This window comes from Hibiscus syriacus, unplaced genomic scaffold (genome assembly GCF_006381635.1).
Source record: "Hibiscus syriacus cultivar Baekdansim isolate YM2019G1 unplaced genomic scaffold, ASM638163v2 tig00110059_pilon, whole genome shotgun sequence".
NCBI classification, from domain to species: domain Eukaryota; kingdom Viridiplantae; phylum Streptophyta; class Magnoliopsida; order Malvales; family Malvaceae; genus Hibiscus; species Hibiscus syriacus.
Genome location: NW_024062582.1, coordinates 726,867 through 738,290, shown reverse-complemented (window position 1 = coordinate 738,290; position 11,424 = coordinate 726,867). Strand labels below are relative to the sequence as shown.

At 38.5% G+C, this 11,424-nt stretch overlaps 3 protein-coding genes and 1 pseudogene across 9 annotated transcripts; 3 read left to right on the top strand and 1 right to left on the bottom strand.

Moving 5' to 3' along the window:
- The first annotated feature begins 304 nt into the window (after positions 1-304).
- LOC120214389 lies at positions 305-3,341 on the top strand. Of its 5 annotated transcripts, none has more exons than XR_005524859.1 (5): positions 305-491; positions 1,166-1,228; positions 1,329-1,423; positions 1,773-2,530; positions 2,625-2,654. XR_005524859.1 is itself a non-coding variant. In XM_039212299.1 (4 exons), exons 1-4 carry the CDS (start codon positions 2,453-2,455, stop codon positions 3,304-3,306), a joined length of 483 nt encoding a protein of 160 aa, XP_039068230.1. In that variant the 5' UTR covers positions 2,366-2,452; the 3' UTR covers positions 3,307-3,341. The 5 variants fall into 5 exon arrangements, 3 of the variants coding, with proteins under 3 accessions (XP_039068230.1, XP_039068229.1, XP_039068228.1); XR_005524858.1 differs by having other exon boundaries at positions 1,689-2,530; XM_039212299.1 differs by lacking the exons at positions 305-491; positions 1,166-1,228; positions 1,329-1,423 and adding exons at positions 2,809-2,859; positions 3,026-3,341 and having other exon boundaries at positions 2,366-2,530; positions 2,625-2,697.
- LOC120214387 (putative mediator of RNA polymerase II transcription subunit 26) lies at positions 3,312-5,053 on the top strand. Its single transcript, XM_039212293.1, has 4 exons — positions 3,312-3,805; positions 3,891-4,142; positions 4,245-4,552; positions 4,592-5,053. The coding sequence occupies exons 1-4, from the start codon at positions 3,526-3,528 to the stop codon at positions 5,027-5,029; spliced, it is 1,278 nt and encodes a 425-aa protein (XP_039068224.1). The 5' UTR covers positions 3,312-3,525; the 3' UTR covers positions 5,030-5,053.
- A 565-nt stretch (positions 5,054-5,618) lies between these two features.
- On the top strand, positions 5,619-7,371 carry LOC120214388. 3 transcript variants are annotated; one of them, XM_039212295.1, is made up of 4 exons: positions 5,619-6,309; positions 6,387-6,486; positions 6,669-6,818; positions 6,928-7,371. In XM_039212295.1, exons 1-4 carry the CDS (start codon positions 5,634-5,636, stop codon positions 7,256-7,258), a joined length of 1,257 nt encoding a protein of 418 aa, XP_039068226.1. In that variant the 5' UTR covers positions 5,619-5,633; the 3' UTR covers positions 7,259-7,371. The 3 variants fall into 3 exon arrangements, with proteins under 3 accessions (XP_039068226.1, XP_039068225.1, XP_039068227.1); XM_039212294.1 differs by having other exon boundaries at positions 6,669-6,820; positions 6,915-7,371; XM_039212296.1 differs by having other exon boundaries at positions 6,387-6,459; positions 6,669-6,820; positions 6,915-7,370.
- Positions 7,372-7,575: 204 nt separating this feature from the next.
- Positions 7,576-10,039, bottom strand: LOC120214347 (annotated as a pseudogene).
- Positions 10,040-11,424: the final 1,385 nt, after the last annotated feature.

Here is an 11,424-nt window from a genome sequence, read left to right as displayed (position 1 = left end):
ATAGTTATTTAAAGTATAATGATCAAGCACGATCTGAGCGACCTTAGTAAAAGAATTATTATCATACTTTGAAGTTTTGAATTCAAATACGAAGACTATCAAGAATATGAGCGTTCAATTTTAAGTAATTAAGAATTATCTTTAAATATATATTAATTTTTTTTATCTCAAATTAAAAAAAATATATATATCTATTTAATTTAAAGGTCTTTCTCAATCTCTGTCAAAGCGAAAAAAGATATTTTTTCCCCCAAAAATGCTATTTTGTTAACCTAGCAATTCCTCTCTCTCTCTCTCTCCAAAATCCTTCTCCACCCTCTCCATCTCTCTCATCGACCCATTTGAACTCTCTCTACGTCCGACGCTTTTTTTCCAGAATCTTAAAACCCGCAGTATCTCCGCTGCATTCTGCCTTTTAGAATTCTCGATGGCTGACAGAAAATTAGATCTACCTGATGATAAAACCAGCTCTGATCACTCCTTCCCCAAAGGTATTCTGCCTTTTCGATCAATTATTTCTCATTGTTTCCTCCAATTTTAACTTTTTGGATGCCTACTGTATAGGTTTTCATTTCATTTCAATCTCTGCATTTTCGTTTATCTTTATTCTTTTACAGAATATTTCATTGTATTACCTTTATTATTCCGGTTAACATATTAATTGTAAATTTCTGATTTCGTTCATCATTTATTTGTTTTCCCCTAAGATCTCATTTCGATTTTATTCAAACCTTTCATTTCTTTTTACCATGTTGTTATTCATATGTTTTCGCCATAAAAACAAAGAAATTATAATAAAAAATAATCGTAATTATTTCTCTGTTGAATTATATTTAGCTCAAACCTTCCACTCAAATGCATCAGTGATTTGATAACAGATCATACTTTTTTTTAATAATAATTGAATATTAGTTTTGTTGCTTGTCATAACTATTGGAAAATGTAAACTGCAACGGCTGAAGTTGACACGGTAGAGTAGCGTGCTTTCTTCTAATTATTTGTAAAGATTGAATTCAATGAATGGTTCACATGCTTCACGGAAACATGGTACTTCATTCTCAAATAATTTGATTATTTAGGGAATCCATGGAAACAAACATGGAAGTTGTGATTATGTGTTGTCTGCCAAATTCACCTATGTATTAATTATCTTGTTATTTTTTAGGTGAAGCATGGGAAAGGAACTTGGTGGACAAAGGACTCACGGGGTTACTTGAGGACACAAAAGGTGATGATATTTGTTGAATTGTTAAGTTTCTGCATTTTTGAAAACTTGAACAGCTCTTTAATTGTAAAATTTTACCTTTTATTTTTCTTTTTCCTTTTAGATCAAGCAATTTCAGAGAGCAACATACCTTTGTCCCCACAGTGACTTTACGCTAAACCATCTGATTCTAAGATGTTATCTGCTGGAATTTCTGGGGTATGGAACACAATTTCTCTCATTAAGTTTTTAGGGTACTTACGTTCATTTCCATATGAGGGCTTAATGTGTTGATTTCTAGTATTTTTTATCCTTGTGTGGTTTAAGTTCGGGTAAAAACTATATCTGAATACATAAAAAATAGTTAGACTAGATTCTGTCATTTAATAATGCTCATCACGAATTTATATGATTTTAGCTTGTGGACGAATTTTTATTTTGGTTTGCATCCCTTCCAAGTGTTATAATTTATTTGCTGTAACAGGTTATAAGAACTTCAAATTTGTTGCCGAATAAAACCTCTGGTGATCCTAATCCAAAAGATAGTTGGCGGTTGGATGGGTCTCAGAACAAGAAAGGCTGGAGAACTGCCCCTGATCTTGAAAGCAGTCATCACTGGCGTGAAGAGGAGAGAGAAACAAGCTTACTTGGCCGAAGAGATCGCAAAAAAGAAGACTGCCGTGCTGATGTTTCATCGACAAGGGATGTTTCTGAAAATAGGACATTGGCATCTTCAGAGCGATGGCATGATGTTAGCAGTCGTAATTCAAGCCTTGAATCTCGAAGAGACAACAAGTGGTCTTCAAGATGGGGTCCTGAAGTCAAAGAAAAGGATTCTCGAACTGAAAAGAGGACAGATGTTGAGAAGGAAGATGCACCTACTGACAAACAAGCTCTTCTCAGTGGGGGCTGCTTAGCTTCTGACTGCAAGAATGATTCTCGTGATAAGTGGAGGCCACGACATCGTTTGGAAATTCATGCAGGTGGGTCTGTTTCTTACCATAGTGCTCCAGGCTTTGGTTCAGAAAAGGGACGAGTGGAGGGATCAAATGTGAGGTTTGCAGGACGAGGTAGATCAAATGCTAATGGAAGCCTACAAATTGGGAAGCTAAATCTGCTTCTGTCATTGGATCTCTTCCTCTGGACAAAAGCAGAACTTTTAATACATATTGCCACCCAAGAGGAAAACTCCTTGACATTTACCGCAAGCAAAAGGCTGCTCCAAATTTTTACATCCTGTCTGCTGAGATGGATCATTTATCACCAATAACACAAAAAGAAACTGTCGAGCCTTTGGCTTTTGTTCCTCCTGATGCAGAAGAAGAGGTACGCTGCTTTTAATCTGATTTAGAGAAGAGAAGTGTAGTCATATTTACCCTTCTATGTGGTTGCATCAAATTTGGTTGCTTGATTTTTACAGGCTGTCCTTGGAGATATATGGAAGGGAAAAGCTACAAGCAGTGGAGTGTTGTACAACTCATATAGAGACACAAGTATGGATCCAGAATTTTTTGCTAGTGTGTTACCTAGTAAATAATTAGATATGATTGAGATTCTGAGTCTCCTTTTTTTTCCTAATCCAGATCTTACTGATGTGATTTCAGGTGAAGGGAAACAAAGTTCCTTGGTTAACAGGGAGGATAATGTTGATTCTGGTGAGAAGGCTGCTGTAAACAATAACTATCTAGGGAAGCATGCCGAGACATATGTGACCGGTTCACAGATAAGTGTGATGAAGGGTAGGAAACTATCATTTTTAGTTGTCGACTATCAGCTGTCCATTGAGAATATATTCATGATTTCTTATGATTGTCCTTACAGAAATGAATAGTTCGAAAAGTGGGCTGAGATGTGTGCCACCATCTGACATAGATGTAACCCATGCTTTGGTATTAGATAGGGAGATTGGTGGGTCCATAAATGATGCTGATGAAATAATTTCTTTTGATAATGGACAAGTCACTGATTTAAAAATGCGAAAACATGCTACGTTGGAGGATAATGAATCATCCATGCAATTTGGAGTGGGTGGCAAGCTTTCTGAAGACTCAAGTTCTCTATTTGATTTTTCGTCATTACAACCTCCTCTACGCCCTAACTAGATAAATATTAACGGCTATAATGGGGCACATTCGTGGGAAAGTGTTGTCCCTCCTGAGGATTTGAGTTTGTGCTATCTTGATCCTCAAGGGGTAATTCAGGGACCATACCTAGGAATTGACATAATTACATGGTTTGAGCAAGGTTATTTTGGTACAGACTTACCTGTTCGATTGGAGGATGCTCTGGATGGATCACCTTTCCAAGAACTTGGTGAAGTCATGCCACACCTAAGAATGAATTATGGTTTTGCAGCCAGTGGTAATGCAGTTACGAGAATGCAATTACCTATTTCTTTTGAAGGGAGCTCGGGAGAGACTGTATCTTCTGCTTCTGCTCCTGAGTCGAAGGGGTCTTCCATTGGATGTGACCAGCTGCGGAATTGGTCTGCTGTTGAGGCGTCTGGTACTGAGTTTCAGTTAAGACAGCCTACTCAAAGTTATCATTCTGAGCATTCTGAAGATCAGAGCCTCCTTAAATTTTCTGAAGCACAGGAAGAGGGTAAGTTTAATTGTTTGGACCTATTATTGATTTTGTTATTTATTGTGTTTGTTAATGATGCCTCCCCTCCTCCTGTGTGATTCAGAAATAATTTTTCCTGGAAGGCCCGGAAGTGCTGGTGTTGATCCTGCAAGCCATTTGTCCATTACAGATGAATTTTTAAAAACGAATATAACTTCTCATCAAGAAGCTGAGTTACATTCCTTTGGTTTGTTGATGTCTGAGTTGAGGAGTCCATCTGATTTGAAGAGTTCTCAATCATCTAATATAGAATCCAACATAAGTGTTGGGGGGCAGTTTTTAGATCATTTGCTTGATAGAGAGACAAATTTTACTGGTCAGAGTGTTGCTTGTACAGTTTCTGAACGAACTTCTTTTCCAGAGGTTTGGCCGGATGATTATACTAGAAATCCTTTGTCTAACCCTAACATTCATCTAGGAACTACTGGTGATCGGCCCTCATCTCACAGGGAGCAAGAATATGATGGTTTTGGCTTGTTACAGCAGCTAATGTCACAAACGTTTCCCAATGAACCACTTCAAGAGAAAAACCATTTCTCTCTCCCCTTTCCACATTCTGCTGGATTTGATGTGGAGCAAATTCATGGTTTTGATCTTATGATGAGCAAAAATCTTGATCACCAGAAGTCAGTCCATCATTCAGCTCCACACATGGAACATCTTTTGGAACTTCAGTTTCAACAGGAGCGGCAGTTGGAACTTCAGCAGCAGCAGCAGCACTTGGAACTTAAGTGGCAGCAGCAGCAGCAGCAGCAGCAGCTGGAACTACAGCGGCAGCAGCAGCAGCTGGAACTACAGCGGCAGCAGCAGCAGCTGGAACTACAGCGGCAGCAGCAGCAGCAGCTGGAACTTCAGCGGCAACAGCAACAGCAGCTGGAACTTCAGCAGCAGCAGCAGCAGTTGGAACTTCAGCGGCGGCAGCAACAGCTTAGCCACCACCAAATCAAATTGCTACAGGAGCAGCAACATCATCATCTACAGCTGCCACATTCTCAATCTCAGCAATTTCTTCTTGATCAATTGCTGCTGCATCAGATGTCTGGTCCTGGTTACAGTCAGCACGTATTCGATGCTTCTAGAGACAACATACTTGATCAGGTTCAGTTACGAAGGCATATCCCGAGTGAATCACAGCAGAATTCTCATGCTTCAAGGCACCTGGATTCATCACTGGAGCAGATCATCCAAGCAAAGATTAAGTAGAGTGCCAAGGGCAATAAGCTGAATTTTTTGATTTAATGTCACAGGCAAAGTATGGCAGTATGCTTCCTTCGGAGCATCAGCTTCGTCTTCAACAAGAGCAGTTGCAAGTGCAGCAATTATCAATGGCATTGAGGCAACAATTAGGAATGGAGGGGGTTAGGAGGCTTGCTGGTTCATTGTCTGTGGATGAAGTTGGTCCATTTGTTGGGAATCCTAGCAATCATCATCTGGCTCATTCTGTGGGGTTGAATGCTTCAGATATTTACCAGCAGAGGCTGTCACCTCTTGAAGAGCCATACTGCAATAGACAGAATCATTCTTTGCAGGACCTGCCGGAGCGAGGGAATTTTGACCCCAACTCTACAGCATTTGGCATGTTGAATCTCCCTGCAGCTTCTCCTAGGATGAAAGTAGAAAATACAAATTCTCTGGATCTAGCTGAAAACCGTTATAGGCAATCGAAAAACCAACTTGGTCCTTTTTCTTCTGGTAATCTCTTAGCCAGCATATTCCAAATAATGCATATGCTTCTCATCCTGGTGCAACGGAGAGCTTTGACAATAGGAAAAATGTGCGGCTAGAAAATAGTTGGACCATAAAACAGATGCAACATTTAAATCTTGAAACAGAATTGCGAAGGGAGTCTGAAGTTGATTCAAGCACTTGGGAATCGGCTGGAGGGGTTCATGAAAACTCTAAGAAAGCTTTAATGGACCTTCTTCAACAAAAACTTGGTATTCAATCTATGCAATCATCAGAATTAGATTGTCAACATTCCACTTCATCTTCTAAAGGGAGGGAGACCTATTGGCCTGTTTCCGAGCAGCAAACTTCCAGTTTTCCTTTTAATCGTTTTCCAAATCAGGAATTTCATGTGAATTACTTGTTTCCAGAAGGCCTTCAAAATTCTGATTCAAGTACCTTTTTGCAAGATCATTTGCATGGAGTTGCTGTGAGTGGTTCTGTCAACCAAATGGTTAACTGTGAAAGATTTCCTCTTAAAGCTGGTTACGACTCCTTTGTAGAAGAGCAATCATTCTTGATGGGCATTGAAGACTCTTCTTGTGGTAGTTATGCAGAAGATAGCTTGATGAGAAAATCAGCTGTGGATGTAGAAATAGCAGAATTGGAAGCAAAGGAGACGAAAAATGGATTGAAGGGTATGATTGCAAGGAATGGTTCTATGTCGGGGTCTAAGGATAATGTGCAAGTGGAGACAGCCTTGGAGTGTGGTGATCTACAAAGTAGCATCCATGGCCGGCATAATTCTCTTAGTACGGGTAATCTCCTGAACTTTTCCCCCAATAAATAATCCATTTTTTGTATTAATTAAATCCTAAAAGGTGAAATTGTGCAGATGGGAGCAGCAGGTTGAATGGATACGAAGATGGATTACATAAGTCGGTTAGAGATGTTCTTTCTACTGATAGGTGGGGTTCTTTTACTACATGGTTTATGTGAGAGAATAATACGTAAGGTCCATTATCATGACTAAACTTGTAATAGCTGCTGCTACTGCTACTAAGACGAGTATGAGTCAATGTTGGAGCTTTTGTGTTAAATTTATTGTTATGTGATCTTAGTTTTAACCATTTAACTTAATTTGCAGAACCATCTTAATGTTCTCTTTTATTGATAGGTCACCTTCAATGCTGGCAAAGGGACTGGACAAAGTTTCACAGAAATGCCCACCTGCGCTAAGGGTTTCTTCATCCCAGGATGTAGTTTCTGGTGAAAACTCAGGGGAATTTGTCAAGCAGAAAAATTCTACAAGCCTTACAACTGATGATAGTATGATTTTGGCTTTTCTTTCTTTAATCAGAGAAAAGATGTATTTATCTTTTCTTCAATTGTATATACTGGTCACATCTTGTATTTTATTTAGCGAGTTCAGAAGGAAGACAAGAGATTGCGGCACATCTAGGTGCAATGAGGAGCATAGAAACTCGGGCATTGGGCAAGAAAGATGTTGGTTTTAGAAGGACGTCATCTTGTGATTGTGCTGCATTGTCTGAAGCATCATTCATAGAGATTCTAAAGAAGCCAGTTCTTCGCGGGACTGAGGCAGCTAACAGCACTTCTTTAGATCCCTCTGACGGAGTTCCACAAGCTGGACGAAGCGGGAAGAAGAAAGGGAAAAGAGGAAGACAGATTGATCCTGCCCTTTTAGGTTTCAAAGTCACAAGCAACCGTATAATGATGGGTGAGATCCAACACTTTGACGATTGACAACCACACTTGCTATGTACATTCCCTGTAAATCTTTTAACCCTTTTTCTTATAGAGAACTTCTGTACTGCATATTTGAGAAGCATAGGCAATTTAATTGATTCTTTTTCAATAATAATAAAGGTTTTTGGTTTTGAGAAGCAGCCAGCACATGTGATATCATCACTTCTCTTTTTTTCTTTTTCCTGGAAGAAAAATGCTCACGTGCCTAGAATGCGCAATTGCAGTTACAGTTCGTTTCTAAAACAGGCTGAGTTTAGTTCTCGAGTTCAAACAAAAACCAAAACAAAGGGTGAATGTAATCCACAAGAAACTTATTTTCTTCTACACCAAGCTACTTTCTGTACAGCCCCTGTAAGCATTCGCTGTGCAGATTTCAATTACAAGAGAGATACTATCACCAGCAGTAACTTCTACAGTACAAGTAAGTGGCTAATGCTTTTCTTTTCCTTTTACACAGTATAAGAGAGGGTAAACTTTACATGGTTTTCTTTTTCCTTTGCTTGCTCCCCATGTATATCTTCTTAAGCTGATATCTCTCCATCAAATATACGACCATGCAGGGAGAAAAATCACGAGTAAGATCTAATTAACTTGAAATTCTAAAAAGTACGAGCTTTGAACAAATTTCCAAATAAATAACCAATTGTTCTCTCTTGTTGAGGTGGTTTCGGCGCAACACTTGTGCTACGTTTCATCTTCAGTGCACTCCGTCCTATCTGTCTACAGATTGAGTCGATAATCTTGGGATCCACCAGATTTACCGTCACATCCATCACGTAGAAGGTGTCGTTGGCCTTACCACCTTTTGTAGAAATTAACTCTCTCTTGATACCCAAGCTGTTTTCCCGGAAAATCCGGGTTCTATCAGACAGCAGTCCAAGTCTGTCTTCTATGCACAATTCTAGCTCTAGCTCCTGCACCATGACATGTTACAGGGTATTACATTAATGTGCCAGCTTTGATTATCAGAACCAAGGGTTTTCTTTTCTTTTCCGGGGTGTGTGTGTGTGTGATGGTGGGAAGATGATTTCCTATACCTCAGATGCTCTCCTCTCGATGGCCGCTTCAACACAGACACGCTCCACTTCCGAGCTTATCGGAAGACCGTCAACATGTCGGATGTAAAATTCCTGCAAAGAAAAAAAGATTAATGTCATTACATTAAAACGGATCATTCATCAGCTTTTTCTTAAGTCACCCATCTCACCTGATAAGCTACCATCCTCGATGTGTTGACCATTCCATGAAAAACAACATATTGCATATCCGTCAGAGTGCAGACAATATCAAACAATAGTTTTGGCCTATCTTTTGACCTCATGGTAATAACAGTAATCTTTCTCAATATTCAACAGACTGATTTGGGGTCTTGAGCTGCCCTCCTTGGCGGCCGCCCTTACTCCGGCTCTTTCCACCTTTTCGTAGTCCCTATCCGCGACCGCGAGCATGATTTGATGCAACCTTCTCTCCCTATGCATAAGAGCCGGGGTTGAAAGTGTTGTTTTTGCTGTTTTCAAGTCATCATTCCCTTTGAGAACATTACAAAGTAATTCCTTCATTGTAGATGTTTCCGATCGGTGATTGCACGGCCTGTCGAATCATCTGTCACATGAACTACAGCTGCAGCACGGGCGTTATGAGTCCAAATATCTGCATTTACGACGTTGCAACGCAGATCCGCAGGGACTGCACATACTTAAGATAACAAAGCAGGCGGCAGGCCTATCAGTCCCTGCAAGTTCAATTGATGTATGCTCTTCCAAAGGCATTACACCTACTGAGCTTCTCCGCGAAGGTAAGAAGCCGGCACTTGTTTCGATTATCTGCAAAAAGTAAAATGTAAAAGCGAAAATGATCAAATAATAAAAAACATTCTCAAACATATATATATATATATATATATATATATAAATCAGGTTCTAACCCTTTGGATATAGTCAATAACTTATCTCTGATTTTGTTGTCATCATTGTCAACAACATTGAAAACTGAAACATGGGAAACATTAAAAAGAAATCAGTACATGATCAAGTTGGTTAACCTTGGAATTAGTACAAATTTTTAGAATTATTACCATCCATAAACCATCCTCCATCAGATGACATGTATGATTTTGTTATTGTAAGATTCATATCAGTGAGCACTTGGACTACTTCCAGGAGAACACCATGTTTGTTGACACAGTCAAATTGAAGACCAAATTCCAAAATCCAAATATGAGTAATTTGATAAAAGGAATTAAGGGACTAGTTAACCACATATGATGATTTTGGGTTACCTGGATAATAGTGGCATCCTCACAGGCATTATTGTCAATCACCACTCTGCAACAACAAAACAGTACTTGTCAAACGAAGAGCCAAGAAGAGAACATGTCAGATTTGCTCTAATTGGTTGCCATCGAAACTGGGGAAGAAAAAGAACAACTTTGCCAAATTATAGCAGAACCTTAATCGGTTTTTAAGAGAACACACAGCAATCTTCTTCAAATTCCTATAAAAATTCTCATCATCCAAAGCAACTTGGAAAATCTAACAAAAATAGTATATAAATCAAATTCAAAAAAAAAAAATCCCCCACTATCCAGCACAGTTTCATTTAAAACAAATTTACCTGGTTTGGTTTACCCTCCTGATAAGCTTAGCGTATGCATCATCCATTTCCCAGGAAAAAGAATCGAAATTTCTCCAAGCTAAAACCAGACTTTTCCAAGGAAGAATTGATGACAACTTTTTTTATTCTTCCTCTATGATAATGTACAGAACTGAAAAAGAAAAAACAATAATAGTAAAGCAAAGGCTCTTTCAAACCAAATATACCAAAAAAGAAGGATGATCTTAATTTAGCTGTTTAACAAAAGTTAATTGAATAAAAAATAAATCTTTTTCTTAGGCACGTGCGTGTTGATGAATGTTGTACTTTTGACCGGTCTTTTTTATTTTTTATTTAACCATGGTGAATAATGTTCTCAGATTGCACTGATAATTTTTTAGACACTACAATTTCGAAAATTATAAAATAAATTTTTATTTTATTATAAAACGAGCATTATATTATTAGTAAGGATAAATGATACGAGGCAGCCTGTTGATTGAGGACATCTTCGATTGTAATGGATCTAGAATAAAGTGAGTAATTCCTTTGTAGCAAACTTATTAAACTAAGGATGATGGTGTGGGTTGTATAATTAAGGCTATGGACGAAAATGGCTAAGAAAGGATGAAGAAAAGAAGGAATTAGATTGCTGGAATTTTAGAATGATGAAAGGTGGAAGATGAATGTTTGGTGAAGATGATAATGGTGAAAGAACAAATCTGGAAATTTGGTTAACAAACAAAGAACAATGAAGAACATATACTAAAATGTATAAACCCGAACCTTATACATTCAATGTTCAAAGGACTTGGACCCGTTAGATAGCAATCTAAGAACCCGAATTATTACAAGTTTGACACAACAAGATTAGACTTGAAATGTCAAGAAAATAGTTCTAAGAAGAACCAACATTGAGAGAAAAACCTCACAATAATTTTTATTCATAAAATGTCTAACCTTTGCACTTACAAAATTACAAAATATATAGGTAAAAGAGAGATATGGCCTGCCATCACTTGTGGCTACAAATTAATCAGGCTTTGAATTTAAAACTCAAATGAAAAACCACCATGTAACTCCCTTGTGTTGTTGTCCATTTGTGTGGATGATTTTGAATGCATTTAACACATTTTGCATGTGTTAAATGAGTGGATAAGGAGGTTAAAAACCGGCCATGCATGGAGGGAAGGGTTGAGAATTCAAACAATTTCACCTGTGCTTTTTGTTTGAATTCAAAGCCCAATGTTGAATTTCCACACATGTGCACAATGTCACTCATGACATGCACTCTTGGATAGGTATATGTTGACGAAAACGGGTAAAGAAAACGAAAGAACACGAGAATTTTACGAGGTTCGGCAATGTGCTTACGTCCTCGGTGCCTAGGCGGCGCTAGAATTTTATTCAATGATATTTTAGGTCTAGGTTACATCTCTATTTATAATAGAAAACCCTGGTACATAATTACAAAATCAACCCTGTACCGTACCGCGGGGGCTACGCCCCCGCACCCCCAACCCACATAATTTGTAACCCCACAACGAGACTTTCTTTGTAAGGACAGTTGA